At 38.2% G+C, this 16,596-nt stretch overlaps 1 protein-coding gene across 2 annotated transcripts in view; it reads left to right on the forward strand.

Annotated features, from left to right (window-relative positions):
- Positions 1 to 3,556: 3,556 nt before the first annotated feature.
- The window catches only part of PUM3 (pumilio RNA binding family member 3), a 44,800-nt gene continuing 31,760 nt past the window's right edge, over positions 3,557 to 16,596 (forward strand). The window contains exons 1-5 of one of the 2 annotated variants that reach the window (XM_012813957.2): positions 3,557 to 3,634; positions 9,746 to 9,837; positions 11,004 to 11,225; positions 14,568 to 14,703; positions 15,300 to 15,375. In XM_012813957.2, coding sequence (XP_012669411.1) covers positions 9,756 to 9,837; positions 11,004 to 11,225; positions 14,568 to 14,703; positions 15,300 to 15,375 — 516 coding nt within the window. In that variant the 5' untranslated portion in view covers positions 3,557 to 3,634; positions 9,746 to 9,755. Of the gene's footprint in view, positions 3,635 to 9,080; positions 9,163 to 9,745; positions 9,838 to 11,003; positions 11,226 to 14,567; positions 14,704 to 15,299; positions 15,376 to 16,596 lie in introns of those variants that run through there. The other variant, XM_023508422.1, reaches the window with a different exon arrangement.

Below are 16,596 nucleotides of genomic sequence, written 5' to 3' on the forward strand. Positions count from 1 at the left end.
TGATTTTTTTTCTCCATAGGTGATTCTGACATGCTACAGAGACTGTGATCCACAGCCTTGGATACTACAGTTATTGTAAGTTTTAAACTAGATTAGGTTAAGTTACAAATTAAATCTCTACTGCTGAGTAAAGCATATTTGCCAAGTGACCTTTAATTTTATGAGGGTACTGGAAAAAGAATGAAATCCAAATGCCTGGCTAACATTATATTTGCTGTTCTTTCAATCCTGGGAGTGGCCATGTGACTCAGACCTAGGCACTGAAATAAAAGGAGACCCAAGTTGGGTCTTCCCTTCTTGGGATAAAAGAACAGAGCCCTAGTGCAGAGGGGATGGGGGGATTTCTTTCCCCATTTTTAACTAGCACTGAAGTGTGATATAAAACCTGAAACTGAGTAGTACATCTCGTAATCAGAAAACAAGTGTGAGAATCAAAAGTCAGCAGATTGAGGGTGGTGGTTGAACACTGAAAGAGCTTGGATCTTTGATGACACTGTTACATCATTGGGCTGTAGCAACAAGCTACTTTCAGAATTTTTGTTGTGTGAGGAAAATTATTGCTGAAGCCAACTTCAGAAAATTATTAACTGAATTCTCCACTACTTGCAGCCATAAGTGTCTCTAATGAATTCACTTCTCTCTCAAGCTATGAATCACTCACCATTTACTACTGGCTGAGAACTGTACAGATATTATCACTTTTGAGCCACATGGCAACCCCCCCAAAATAAGTATTGTTATTCCCATTTTACCCATTTAGAAACGGAAGCTCATACAAGTTAACTACCTTGTCTATATCCACACAGAACACAGATTTTAAGTGAGATTTATTTGATCCCAATGTCAATGCTTTTAACTGCACTGCTATATTGCTGTTGTTAACCTCTTGGATGTCAAGCTGCTCTAATTAAATTGTATGCTGTATCATGCAAGAAGAGTATCTTATGCTTCTAGGGATACACAGAGTGATCTACATTTCTGATCATTAGCTGTTTGAGGGATTCATAGACTTACAGGGTTAAAAGCAAAATTACTGCATAAAATTTTAGGGGACTATTCTTCAAAACTAAAAAAAAAAACATTATTAGTAATAATCCAGAGATTTGGTATGTGATAAGACTTTCCTTCTCCCTGGGAAAAGGCAAATTATTTATAGAACTTTAATGTATATGTTTAAGATAACCACTTGTATGTGTCCTCTAGGGTATAGAATGCTACTAACCATGAAGTTCAAAATACAAATGTATCCTTTCCTAGAACTGTGTGGTAGAGTGTTTTTGATATTTTTTTCTTTTGGGCTAGTCTTTACTCGTCAAGTGTTTCAAGGTGTCTAATATCCCTATTACCAAACTATTTGCCCCAGAAGGCATTGATGATGGGTTTCTTGCAATTCTTGTTCCATATTCTCTTTCCTTAGCACTTACTTATTGGAGATTTAATGAATTAGAGAAAGCAGTACAGAGACAGCCATGTTGAGTCTAGAGTCAGCCTCACTGGACCAAGGTACTATACAGGGTGTCCTGAAAGTTGTCACACACAGGGAAAATCGGAAATTCTAACTAAATGTATGTAACTTTATTTCCAAATATTCATTATAAAATTTTGTAAAATAGTTACAAAATATCCTCTATGTATTGGCCATCTTTTTGTAAAATTTTCTAATGAATATTTGGTAAATAAAGGTACATTAGCTATACTTTCCTTTTTTTTCTATGTATGTTGACTTTGGGGACATTCTCTTTCTCCATAAAATGAAGAGAAAAGACATACTTCAAAACTGTTCTTAGGAGACTTAAATGAGCTGAAATTCAAACATACTTCTATCAGTTAAGGCAGACAAGTGTTTATCAAATATCTGTGTGCTGAGTAGTGAGATAGGTGCCTTGAAACTACTAATGACTCCTGTTCTCAAGAAGTATACTATTACTATTATTAAAAGGCAGAAAACAAAGTGAGTTGGAAGACAGTAAAATCTGAAGCTTCACCAACCCAACCAACGTCATGTCCCAGTTCCTCAACTTTCACATGTAGTGGATTTGAATGTTCTCCAAAAGATATGTCCATATCCTAACTCTCAGAACCCATGAAAGTGACCTTATTTGGAAAAGGTCTTTGCAGATGTAATTACCAACCTCCAGATGAGATAATTTTGGATTATCCCACCGGGTTCTAAATCCAATATAAGCATACTTAAAATAGGACCACACCTATGGTGCATCTTACAAGGGTACATGTGAAACTTACTAAATGTACAATATAAATGTCTTAACACAATAACTAAGAAAATGCTATGAAGGCTATGTTAACCAGATTGATGAAAATATTTCAAATTGTATATAAAACCAGCACATTGTACCCCATGACTGCATTAATGTACACAGCTATGATTTAATTTAAAAAACAAACAAACAAACAAAAAACTAAAAACAAAAAACCAGAAGACACACGCTTGGCGCCTGTGCCTCAAGTGGCTAAGGCGCTAGTCACGTCCGCCTGAGCTGGCGGTTCGAATCCAGCCTGGGCCCGCCAAACAACAATGACGTCTGCAACCAAAAAATAGCCAGGCGTTGTGGTGGGCGCCTGTAGTCTTAGCTACTTGGGAGGCGGAGGCAGGAGAATCGCTTGAGCCCAGGAGTTGGAGGATGCTGTGAGCTGTGATGGCACAGCACTCTACCCAGGGCGACAGCTTGAGGCTCTGTCTCAAAAAAGAAAAAAAAAAAAAAGCAGAAAAGCAAAGTAGGAGTCTCTCCTAGATCCTTCAGAAGGTGCACAGCTCTATCAATAGCTTGATTCTGGACTTCTGTTCTCCATAACTGTTAGAGAATAACGTTCTGTTTATTTGACAGGATCAAACTTGAGGTGTCAGTTTCTTCATCTGTAAGTTAGGTATAATATTCTAACCACAGTTTTATTTCTAAGTGGGAAATGGGTAACTGTAGTATCCAGGAACAGGGAGACATTTAAAATGACATTTACTGAGAGCTTTTCATGATCATTCATGTGCTAAGTGCTTTACATGTGTGATTTAACTATTTCTATCTTATTGATCCGGAAACTAAAGCTCAGAGAAATTTGGTAATTGGCCCAGAGTCACACAGCTAGCAAGTGAAAAAAAAAAAAAAAGATTACGACTTACACCGATTTCCGAAATACCTTTTTTATCCTCCACTGACTACTATAACGCTCAGAAAGGATGCAAATTAGCAACCTCTAAAACTTTAACTATTGTAATATTAGCTCAGGCTACAGGATTAACTGCCTCTCATTAACCACACCAGCCAGATTTCTCCTTCAGCAACCCATCTGCTCTCGCGAGAAGCATCACTTGCTTCCTTAGCACGGAAGCGACAGGGTTAACATTTCAGTTTCACGACTTGATGACATACATCGGCCCGACGGATCCTTCCAAGGGCCAAACCTCTCCTGAGGCGCAGACCGGCGCCTCGAGATGAAGTAAACAGCATCGGACCAATGGAACTCCGAGCTTTCGTATTTTCTGATAAGCCCCACCTCTTACTGCCTGTTCTGCAACGGTAGATTGGAAAAATCAGACTCAGGGGGCGGAGCAAGACGAGGAAGCGGAAGCGGCGGTCGGAGCTCCGCTACTGGAGCTGGCTTAGGCCCCACGTGTATGGTGAGTGTGGCAGACTCAGCCGTAGCTTCTGGGAGGGGTCTGCACCCTGCCTGGGGCTGGAGTCTGGAGGGTCTACCGGGTTCGTGGCTCACCAAGCAGTCTTCTGGAACATTTTAGTAACCTGGGAGTTTGGGGATTAATGGAAGCCCGGCGAGGGGGCGGGACTACGACCCCTCTACCTACCACGGCGCCTGCGTTTTGGGACGGACAGAACTAGCTTCCCTCTAAAGTCCCTGCCAGTGCTTGTTCTGTTCAGCCCATTTGACCTGTATTTGACAACTGTCCACCCCACGTCTAGTGCTGAGTTTACAGTCTGAATGTACGGTTGCAGGTTGTTCTGAACCTCAAGTTGCAGATTGTAAGTGCTGGAAAGGAAACGAACTGGGTGCTAAGGTGGAAGATGGGGAAGTCTGAAGAAGTGATCTTTTATAGGAGATGTAAAGCATGGCGTGAGACAACCCTGAAATCTGGAAGCCCCTGCATTACTTTAAGCAGAGGCAATAAATCTTGAGGTGGAAGCTGTGTGTTTAGTGGTACAAGGTCAAGTTAAAGGGATAGAGTGACCCAAGGTTCTGTAAGATCTTGAAGCCCATGCTAAAGAATTTTTTGATTTCTATACAATAGGCAAATATTCCCATGTCTTTATAAACACTGAAGGCATATAAGTAACGGAAAAACTTGATAGTCCTTGGTTCTCTTTAGAAAAATGTCTTTAATTTGGAAGTTTAGTAAGAAAACCATTGATGATTGCATTAGGGTGGCGATAGTGGTGTTGGAATTGGAGAGTTAGAAGTGTTTCTAAGGGGTATTCAAGAAATCTAATGTCACAAATGAGAAAGAGTGTCAAGGGTAATTCTCAGGTTTCTTGCTTGAGCAGTCGAGTAGATGATGTGTCATTGTCTGAAATGGAGAACAGTAGGGCAGGGGAAAGTAAATGGGATAGCGTTGTTTGGGAGTGGTTTGCAGAGAGAATATAGAGAATTATGTTTTGGACGTATTAAGTGTATGGTGCCCGTTAGACATGTAATTAGAGGTGTTGAGTAAGCAGTTAGATACACAGATCTGGATCCCAGGAGAAAAGTTTGTAATGGTGAAATAATTTGGGAATATTCAGCATAGAAGAAAGCCAGAAAATAGAATGACATCACCTAGGCAGAAGTATGGAGAAAGAAGAGAAGTCCACTAGGACAAAGACTTGAGGAATGCCAGTATTTAGAGATTGAGTATTGAATATTTACTGCTTTTATAGCTTGGTTCTCAGCTTGCTGAGGGAGGTAATGAAGGATCGATCCCATGGCCCTCTACCTTTGGGAATATTTCCTTTCATAAGGCAGAGCTCGGTTCTCAGCTACTAGCTCCCTTAACACTTGGTATATACATAGAACCTCTGTAAGTTGATTGCGCAAGGGACTGTAACAAAGTGGTCAGAATATGGATGTGGCCAACGTAAGGAACTAGGCCTCCTGTACTGATAGTACATGTGGTGCATGTCTGGTCAATGAAAATTAGGTCAATTTAAGGAAGTGGTCAACTGTGGTGGTTGTACTGTACTTCTGACAATTACATTGTGTTTTAATTTCCTGGTTGCTTGTCAGAGCACACCTTTTTTTCTTTCATACTTTTCAACTCAGTAGCTTTCTAGCACAGAGGTTATAGGTATTCAATAAATTTTTATAGAATAAAGGTGGAACTATCCATGAATAACAATATAAACTTCTAAGTGTTATATTTTAAGACGGATATAAAAATGGGTCATTAGAAGAAAAAGAAGCATCATTTGGGAAAGATGGGAATGTATATGGGGGAGAAATTGTAAGAAAATGTCACTTCAGCTGGATTTGAAGAATGTGTAGGAATTGCATTGTTAGAGAGAGTGGCTTTAAAGTTTTGAGCCTGAAAGAGAATTTTAAGAAAGTAAGATTGGCTCCCCTGTGGTATGTTTGCAAGAGCTAATGAGGGCCAAATTTTGAATGGCTATGAATGCCAATCTGAGTTTGAATTATTTATGTAGGCTGTGGGAAGGTTTTGAAACTATTAGAGCATGGAAATGCCATGACATAGGTGTGGTAGTAGAAGTTTAACCAGGCAGCAGAGAGTGGATTGCAGCAGATTGACAGATTTAATCTAAAGGCAAAACAGTGCAAGAAGTAACGAGAGCCTGAATGGGGTAATGGAGGGAAGAAAGAGAGAATAATTCTGAAAGATACTTTGGAATGTAATGATTGGTTATGAAGGGACAGACACAATCCTCAAACAAAATGGATTTTGCTTAGTGAAATAAGCAAGACTCAAAAGGTTACATACCGTGTGATTCCATTTATATGACATTCTGGAAAAGGCAAAACTGGAATGAAAAACAGATCAGTGGCAACCTGGGAAGGCGGAAAGAGTTGATTGCACAGCGGCTGCAGAGAGGACTTTTTAGAGTGGTGGAAATTTTCTGTAAGATACTCTGGTAGTGGATACATGACTATCTATTTGTCAAGACCAATAAAATTGTACACCAAAAAGAGGGAACTTGACTATATGCAGATTTAACAAATCAACCAGCATTTCTGTGGATGGAATGCAGACTAAAATGTCAGACTGTACTATAAACATATAACTTCACTGAAAAAGTGAGAGTAGGGGAAGGAGTTGACCTAAGTAACTTTGGAAAACAGTATTTTGAATGCATACTTTGAGGCTAAAGACAAAAAAACAACAGTGCATAAACACTGTACTGTAATTGGCAAATTTGTTTGTCATAATTGAAGGTTAGCAGTTCTGAAATCTTCCATATTTATAGTAGGATTGAACAAGTATGTAAATAAATTGTAGATAGTGGGAAGTGAGTTTCTCACTGTCAGAGACAGAAGTTGCAACTGAGCAAGAGGGGATAACTAGAATAAAACCTGTGGTGCTTGATTACAGTTAGGGATAATTAAATGAATTTAATGTTATTTTAATAATATAGAAATAAATACAGGTATGTGTGTATGCACAGGTTAACATACATATGTGTATTCCTAGATCTATCTGCCGAAAGGATCTAGGAGCAGTGACACCTTAGTGACAACAGCACACCTAGCATTTAGATCTTGTTTGTTTCTTTTTTTAATTTCAGTTTAAGGATGTATATGATTAGGTTACATTGTTTGTATTTGTTCAGTAACATGCCAGTTGTAGTTGAGTCCTTCACCCAAGTGGTGTGCCATATACCACTACATTGTATCTGTTAGGAGATACAATGGGAGCTTACTGAGTCCCCAAGCCCCTTCCCTTCCCTGCTTCTTGAATTTAATGTATTTTTCTCTTGTGTGGGCCTATAGGTGTTCATCTGCTAGTTTCAAATTAGTATTGAGTACATGGGGTGCCTGCTTTTCCATTAGATCTTGGTTTTTAAATATGATTTTCAGTTAAAGCACCCAATGTTCCTTGGAGAAATATCCTTGAAAGGATAATGTGTGATGAACTTGGAGCAAGTGCCAGGACACAGAAGCCTCCTGAAAAACTTTCCACTGGCCAAAGCTGGAACTATTTAAACATCTATTTGAATAACAAATAATGATGTTATTAGATTACAACCCAAGGAGTGAAATAAATATCTGAGACCCATACTGATGCAAATAAATAGTTGGAAAAGATGGGATAAATCTTCCCCAAAGGTAAAACTAATAAAGGAAATAGGAAATCACCAAACCTCATAGTAATTGCTGCAAGCAAGATGCACTGAAGAATGCCAAAATGAGGCAGCTAAACTTTAAGAAGATACCCTGGTCACAGAAGATCTAAATGTTTATTAGTTGCTTGTGATCTGAATGCTTTGGTACCCTTCCTCTGGAAAGTAAAGCTTAATTTTCCTCTCTTTGAGTTTGGGCTGGACTTAGTGACTTAGTGGCTTGCTTCTAACAGAGTAAGGATAGGGAAAATGGTAACTTTCCAGCAGAGAAACCCTGGCAAACACTACTTTGACCAAGTGATGTTGGTATCATGGACCTTCTGTTATTCTTCAAAAGAGCTCTCATAACCCCTGTCTAATCATGAGAAAGCACCAGGCAAACCCCAAATGCCGTATATTCTGCAAAATAGAAAGGAGATGGCTAAGTTCAGTGTATCCTGGGAGAGAAAGAGGACATTCATGAAAAAACTAAGAGTACTGTACTTAACATTAGGGCAAGCTGGGCAAAGGGTATATAGGGACTCACTGTATATCTTTTCACTCTTCTGTAAAACTAAAATTATTTCAAGTAAGAATTAAATACATGGAGAAAACATGTACATGAATGGGTTTATAGAAAAGCATAATACATGCTATAGAAGAACTAAGAGATTCATATATGGTTATAGTGGCTATAACCAAGTGATAAAGTGACTCTACAGTCAGTCAGTCAGTCCTACATGCACCAAAGAAGCTGAGTTATTCAAGGCCCCCCCTTTTTTTTCAGAATCATACTAGTAAAGTCTGACTTTGAACAGCATTTTCCAGAATGTTTCTTGGAATCTTGCCATTTCTTTGAGATGTTTCAGGAGAAAGTGGCTCAACTAAGGTTGGAAAATCCTGCATACTTCAGCCTTTGCTTGGCCAATATGGATAGTTATGTTAGCAAATTAAAGAATTTGAAAAATCTTTCCTTATCGGCAGATTTAACTTACTGTTTCCCAAATATACTGTATTCCAGAACCCTTATTTTATCCTATTAGCATCCTGGTAAATTACTTCCTAAACGAAAAATTCTAATCTAGAAATATCTGATCGTGTCTAAAGATTCCAAACATGTTTCTTTGGCGACAGCTTTAGAAGTGAATTAAACGTATAACTTTGAAGAGTGAAAAATGAGCCAAATCACTTTGCCCTTGATCTATTCTGCTTCTTTCCAGGGCCTGGGAAAGATGAGGGATTATGTCTTGTTTGCCCTGTACACCTTGGGGTCTCAATACCCTACAAGTGACCTCTTTGGCAAATTTTTTAATTGAAATAGTAACACATTGCCACACTAGAAAAAAAAATTTCATGGGACCATGGTGTTTTACTACAAAAATTAAAGAGTTAAAGTCAGAGTTAAAATTTTGAAAACAAAATGATCTTTTCTAACTTAAGGAAAAAATTGTTATTTTCTGTGTGTGAGTTATATGCAAATCACGTGGCATTAGAATCAGGTGTGTGCCACATGAGTCGTATGTGACTTACAACATACTTACTGAATTTGTTTCTTAGAATTGAGTCTTTTGTTATTCCACAAGTTTTTACTTGGGTGAGCCTGGATGACAACTTCTGATTCATACCCCCTGAGTACGTGCACCAAGGTCACGTCGCCACATACCACCGCACTGATTTCGTTCAAAGAGCAGCTAGGTAAACATTCAAGGGGAAATGTGCAATTGGAAGTTATGGTATCAGAGAACATAGTCCAGTGTACCTGGTGTGTTTGGGTGGGTTGGCAGGAGCAGGGTGGCAGGAGGTGGAGGAGACAGCAGGTTGACGGCGAAACAGTGAGCAGAAGTTTCACCACTTCACGAGGCCCCCAGGCCCGGGGCTCAAAATGAGTGTGGGTTAAATACAAGTAACACGGTGGTGGTGTTTTAGCATAATCTTATTTTGGAATTCACGGCAGGTTACCTAGCTGTCTCTAAAACAATCACAATAGAGGGTAATCTTTGTTTTACCTGGTTGTGTTGTAGAGGGATCTTTCAGAGAATCCTTTATTTTCTTTCATTAAAATGTAACATATGTTAAATACAGCCTACTCTTCATTCCTGGCTTTTAAGGATAGAAACCAAGAAATCAAACAGTAAGTAGTATTGACAGTTACTCATCACCGAGTCTTTCCAGGGTACAGAACAGAAACACTTATATTTAACGCCAGTAACAGTCAGCTTTTCATCATTGCTAAAGCGTTGCCTCTAGATATATCGCGTCCTGGCCAGCATGTGTGCGTCTTCTTAGGTGTTGTATTGGTATCGTCTTCACTTTCAGGTTGTGTAATTGCGGGAACTGTGGGGTCGTGCTTGCTGTGCCAGGTGATTTTCACCTCATCTGTGAGCGCAAGGACCAAATATGGCAGTGACTACTCAGTGACTTACTTGATGAGAAATTCATTGATTCCTTTTGGTTTGGTTTTTGTTTTCCAGAGTTGCCACAATGGAAGTCAAAGGGAAAAAAAAATTCACAGGAAAGAATACAAAGGCATCGCAAGAAAAAAACAAATTTCATAAAAACAATGGTAAGATAGCCGAGCCAAAACATGTTTTCCATGTGGTTGATTGGCCATTGTAAGGGTGGGAGCTATGTACGTAGCGTATTTTAATCTGTGTTCACGAGGTAGGGTTAGGATTAAAAAAGTAGGAGGAAATCCGTGTTTCATGAGGACCATACTAACACGTACACAGTAGGTGAAAGTCAGCAGTGAAGTCGCAGCACCTTTTCTGGGATGAGTGTGGGAGCTTAACTGTCTGAAACCTATTGTGTATGCGTTAGTGTGTTACTTATGAAATTTAGACATTTAAAGAAATTACCGGAATAATTGAGGAATGAAAGCCATTGATCCTGCGGTGTCGTTTATTATAATGTGCCATATGTTTTGTTTCTATGTTTAATAAATCAGGGCCAGTTAATACAAACTGCTGATAAACCAGTTACTTTTAGCTTCCGCATTTATAATGGTGATGTCTTTATAATTCCATCAGGTGTCAGTATTTCAAAATAAAAAAGTCAGTATTTCAAAATAAATAAATGTTTTCTGAAGCAGTTTCTTTTTTTCTTTCAATAGTTGTTAAGGCATGGCTGGTATTGTGCGCATCTCATTTGTTAGATAGTTTGCAAGCTTTGTTGATCAAAGAAGGTTTTTACCAAATAATTTCATTATAGGCTTTACAATTGTCTTCTCCAAAGTAGAAATTTTGAAGTAAACATTTTTATTTTGTCCTTATGATATACTTTCTAAATATCTAAAGTGTTCATTTTATTCTTAGACTCCTATCATGTTATAGACCCATTGAAAATTATGTATAAGGACTAATGATATGGAGTCATTAAGCAGAATACAAAGATATATAAGTAATATCTCATCTCTACTATAGGTTTACAATTAGAGAAACAACAGTGGTTATCTCTAGGTGGTAGAATTATGGATAGTTGTTATTATACATTACTCTCTGGGTTTTGTATCGTAAGCCTGTATTAAAGTTTTATAATCAGGGAAAAAGTTTTTAAATTTTTTGATTGTTTAAATTGTACTTTATTCAAAAGGGTAAGTGTTGCATATTTGATAGTAAAGAAAGTGTGTTTCACTAAAAAGTGTATGGTTTTCTATAATGAATATAATCTAGTGGATAAAAGAGATCTGGGTCCAGAATCTTTGAAACAATAATTATTTATCCTTGTCACTAGACTCTGGATTTTCAAGGACATTCCCAAGAAAAGGGGCTAAAGAAGGTGGATCTAAAGTTACATCTAAGAACTTTGAGAAAAGTACCACAAAACCTCCTGGCAAAAAGGGTATGAAGCAGTTCAAGAATAAGCAACAAGGAGACAAAGCACCAAAGAACAAATTCCAGCCAGCAAATAAATTCAGCAAGAAGAGAAAATTCCAGCCAGATGGTAAAAGTGATGGTAAGTTCTGATTTCTTGAGCATAGTCTCTGCAGCAGCCTTTCCTACTGAGCTAGTGCCTGAACCATTATGCACAGGGCCGCTGGAAATGAATTGGAGACCTCCCATTCTTGTTCTTTGACAGGGAACGTTTTGGAATGAGAGGAGGGAAAGGTAGATAAGCTTGAATAAACAACATAGCATCTTTTCTGGTCAAAATTTCCCTTTAGTGTTTACAACTCCTTATTTCTTAGACCCTTTCTAAATTGCCTTAGCCATGGAGTTAAGCTAAATTGTAGTCTTCATACAGTGGAGCCTCAAGAAAACATTCCTTTTTGTAGGCTAAGTTTAATTTATCAATTCATTTTTGAACAAAGGTTTGAGTTATCTATGCATTGTGCCTCAAACTAGGGGGAAAAAAAGAAAGAAAAAGAATCAGTAAGGATCTAGGCCCCATCTAATAATCACAGAAATCAGCCTTAAAGGACCAGTGTGTCCCAGTTAAGCATCAGCCTTGACTGAGAAGATCTTAGTGAACAAGAGACTTATATAGACCCTCCCCTCACAGAGCCTAGGCAAGTCTGATATAATCAACCCACAGATGGCTCAGATCTGGTAGCAGTCCCAGAGAAGTTACAGTGTATAAACGGCAGATTTGATTTTAATTGGTTCAGGACAAGTTGCTCACTGATTGGCAGTGTTGTTAGGGATCCTATTTGTCTATTGAAACAAACTGCTGATCTCTTCATCACAATGTTCAGTGGACCATTTCTAACCCAGAGCTTTGCTCTTCGTTGTACAGCATGCCCATTAGGCATTGTCCCTCCCTGGTCTACAGCTACTGACATACAAGGTCGGACAATTAAGCTAATGAACTTGTCCTAGAAAAAGTGGTACATATCTCTGCATATCACTATGGTCACCTTTGAGGTACTCCTCTGGGGGAGATATGCGCTGGTGCCAATTCCTAGTCTACCCTTCAGAGCAATTTTGGATCTCTCTTTCTGGAATGGCCATCTGAGCGCTCATTGTCCAGGTCTGACAATTAAGTTTATTAAAATCCTAGAACAAGTAATACAGACTTCATGGGTGAATATCACTACAGTCACTTTTGAAGTACTCCCTTGGCCGTCTGGTGACCATAGTGATAGCGGTGAAGTCACAGCCCTTTTTCTAGGATGAGTGTGGGAGCTTAATTGTCTGACCTTGTACCTTTACCTTCTCTGCAACGTGCTGAGAATTTCTCTGGTTCTTTCATTCTATTTTTCTCCAACACAACTTGTCCTACCATGTTTCCCCGAAAATAAGACCTACCCAAAAAATAAGCCCTAGCAAGATTTCTATACATTTGTTAAATATAAGCCCTACCCCATAATAAGACCTAGCATTTCAGTGCGGAGACATCCCCTGAAAATAAGCCCTAGTGTATCTTCTTGAGAAAAAATAAATGTAAGCCAGTGTCTCATATTGGGGAAACATGGTAATACTACTGCATGCTGCCAACTGAAACCACAGCCCCAGGGCCTTCTCAGTCCAGTCCCCTAGTCCCAGTTCTTGTTCTTTTCTCTCTGAGGGCTGCTCACTGGAGGGGCAGCAGCCTGAAGACAGGGAGGTGGGGAGAGCAAGGAGGGGAAATTTCAGTTTCTTATAGGCCTGCAGGATCCTTTCCTGCTTCAGTTCCCATCTTTTCTCTTAATTTTCTCTTTTTCCACCCTCATCCCCCTACCCCGTAGTTTCTCTTCTAGCCTCTCCAATAGATCTTAAACCTTCCTTTCCCTGGAGTTCTTCATTTTAACACGTACACATTCATTCTCACCCTAAGATCCTGTCATGCTACGGCCCTGATTTTTTTTTTCTTTTTTTTTTTTTGCTGTAGAAAGTATGTTCCTAACATCCTAACATTTTGCAATGGGAGATACTTTCCTAACATTTCAGAATGGAACTCTTGATTTTATTTTCTCTCTTTTTCTAACCAGAAACTGAGAGAACTTAGATACTAGCCAACCCTAAAACTGATACTTGTAGCTTGGCTTATTTGGGATGCCCAAGTATTTGTGGAATTAAATTAGCTCGGAATCAGTTATGATGCTCTGCTGTGAAGTAGAGGATGGCCCAGTATTAATGATAAATATGCCCTCCATTGCTTATAGTCCTCTGTATGACCAGGCATGGAATAAATAAGTAAATAATAGGGGAATAATAAAACACATTGCACTAGTATAGTGTACGATTATCAAGAATTGTGTTCTTAAAGGATATTTAGTTTCATGAGAAGATAAAATATAATAATATTAACATACAGATTCTGAATTTTTAAAGCTTAGAACAATTGAAATTGCCTCACTGTCAGTGAAGGGTAGTGGAGCATTTATGACCGATGAACTTGTCATTGTTTCCAGTGTATAATTTACTTTAAATACATGCCTGGGGAAAGGGCAAAATGGCTTTTTTGCCCTAGTGGTATGACTAGGTAATGATTTTATAGGGGAATTTTTTTGCATTTTTCCAAGTTTTTAGAATTAGAAAAAGGGAAATGTTTAGGTCTAGCTAATTGGTTAGAGTTTCCTGTAGAATACTCACGTAAATAATGCCCACTTTATTAAATTGTTCTTTGTTTAGTCTCATTGGCTCAATTGGTAAGTTGCTTGGATTTTTGAGGACAAAAATGTAGCAATAGAAAGATACTAAACCTTTATATCATCACTAGAGATGCTGTAGAGAACTTCCACAGAGAACCTGGAGATTTGGGTTATGACAGCAAAGGATTGTTTCTGGGTTTGAATTTGAATCCTGGTTCTAAGCCCTGTTGGTCATATGGACTTGGACAAAGACTTAGCTGCTTGGTGCCTTCGTTTCCCCAGTAAGGAAGGGGACATAATGATAGTGCTCGTCTCACAGGCTTGTTGTAGGAATTAAATAACAGTATACAACAGCACTCAGAACAGGGAATTTTTGAAATTGTTTTTCCTGTTTTAATTTCGACTAATTTTTGTTTCATGGGAAATGGATTATATCTAAAATTCAAGGCTCTTAATTTTTAAAGTAGTTATTTTACAGTTGAAAAAAATACTTAAAATGTTGCAGAAGCTTTTACAATCCTTTCAGTATCCTTAATTTCTTATAGGTATTCTGTTAAGAATCACTAAAGAGCAGTTAAGAGAATGATTGGTTTTAACAAAATTTGATATATATGAACTGCTCAGAAAATGAAGTAAAGTACAAGTCTATAAGGAGTGATATTTTTTTTCTTCTAGATTCCACAATGGGTATTGATCCTGATTAGTAATTGTCCTTTGTACCTGATTTGTATTTGTTTATGGCACTCAGAATGTTAATTGTTGTTGAAAATAATTTCTGTAACTAGAATCAGCAGTCAAGAAGCCCAAATGGGATGACTTCAAAAAGAAGAAGAAAGAACTGAAACAGAATAGGCAACTCAACGATAAGACCAACTATGACATTGTTGTTCGAGCAAAGCAGATTTGGGAGATTTTAAGAAGGTAACACCTACCTAACGCCATCTTTATTCATCCTTTTGAGACAGAAAAACTAATGGTATACCTTATAAATAGTGAAATGTCCTAAAATAAATAACACAGCGCTTGGGTTATTTACAACTACTCATAACACCCTGGTATAAGCATCAGTGCTTGGATATCTGCCCGTTGCAGAAATGTGTGGCATCCTTACGATGGCATCAGATATGTTTATGAAAATGTGTGAGGTTAAAATACATTTGACGTTCTTCTGGAGAGATTTCTGAGAAAATGAAGGGCAATTTCTTGTCAGCTAGGTTTTGAGACACTAAAGTACTTGGTCTCTCAGACTTGTTTTACTATTTTCTTTACTTCTGAAGTTTCTGGCTGTTAAGATTTGGATTGATGCATAAAATTATACCTTGTGAGATGAGTTTCTGCCTTTGAGAAAATTACTTTTGTCTGGCTGCTCTGGAATAGTAATTTTAGTGGCAGGGGTTTGCTACCTTCAGAAAGAAAATCATGCTAAACTGTGTGAACATACCCTGGTAGGGTTTTTAGCTCTGTATGTTTAAAATAACTTCTTCCACCGTTTTTCCTCCCTCTTTCCTCATTTGTAGGAAAGACTGTGACAAAGAGAAAAGAGTAAAGTTAATGAACGACTTGCAGAAGTTGATCCAAGGAAAAATTAAAACTGTAAGTTGGGGCGTCCTGTGGCAATTTTGAACAATGGAAATTGCCTTGCTCTCAGGGAAGGGTAGTGGAGCATTTATGATGGATGAACTTGTTGTTGTTTCCAGTGTATAATTTATTTCAAATAAATCAGCGTTCTCTTAACGTTATCTAGGGGAAATATATTAATTCAGTCACATTTGTTCACTGTCTGGCTCTGACTCCACATACTTCAGTGTGTCCTAAGCAGCTGACAGTAGTTTTAGGGCTCCTTCAGGGGCAGCCTTTACCAAACACTATGCAGGGGACTCACCAGATGCTATAGACGTGTATAGCAGTTTGAGGGAATGTCTTGAAATAGCAAGTCCTCAGCTGCTGCTTATAAATTCAGCAAGATCCTTTTGTGTTGGAATTGCCACTCAAATCTAGCGATCGTCTGTTGTCCTCAATTTGTAGATGTTCCACACTCAGTAATCTTTCTTGACTACCTTAGGTCACAGCTGGATAACCATGGACTTGGAAATTCATTTGGTGTTCATATCCTGACTCTGATCCTTAAAATATCTGTGGTTTTTAACAAAAGCAATAACCTATTGACTATTTACTGTGTGTTTGGAGTTGTGCTAACCCGTGCACATTTCATCTCATTTCGTCTCATTTCACTGACGTCCTTGTCCCTGTTGTACATTTGCTAATATCTGGGGCTTGGAGAAGTTAAGTTTTTCCTCAGTGTCTCCAGATAGCTAGTTGCTTCTCCTAACCTTATTTTTCTCATCTGAAAGTGGGACTAATAAGTGGTTGCTTTGGGTTCTAAATAAGAAAAATATATTTTAAGTATGTATATTGATTACATAGTAGGTACTCAGTATATGCATACATTTTTGAAATTGGTTTAAAAATAGCCTAATTTTTAAAAATAGCCTTATTTTTTAAAAAGGAAGTATTAAGGATATCTTACAAATCTCACTTAAATTCTTCTGAAATCCTTGACCTTGATGGAAGTGTATTGTCACTTTCTGAGTTTTTGGAATTAAACAGTTTTAAAGACAATGAGCAGTGAGTAAGCCCTCTTGAAGTAGACTGTACTATGCATAGTAAAAATAATTTTGCGTGGCTGATGATTTGTGGATTTGCTCAAAAAAATTGATCAGTGATCAGTTGATCCCTCCCTTCCAGTAGGGAGGGAGATGGATTGAAGCATCACCTTTGAAACATAATAACGCTTCTAGAAATATAACTGGTTAT

The sequence above is a fragment of the Otolemur garnettii genome, unplaced genomic scaffold (assembly GCF_000181295.1).
Source record: "Otolemur garnettii isolate 467f Iridium unplaced genomic scaffold, OtoGar3 scaffold00006, whole genome shotgun sequence".
In the NCBI taxonomy this organism is placed as follows: Eukaryota; Metazoa; Chordata; class Mammalia; order Primates; family Galagidae; genus Otolemur; species Otolemur garnettii.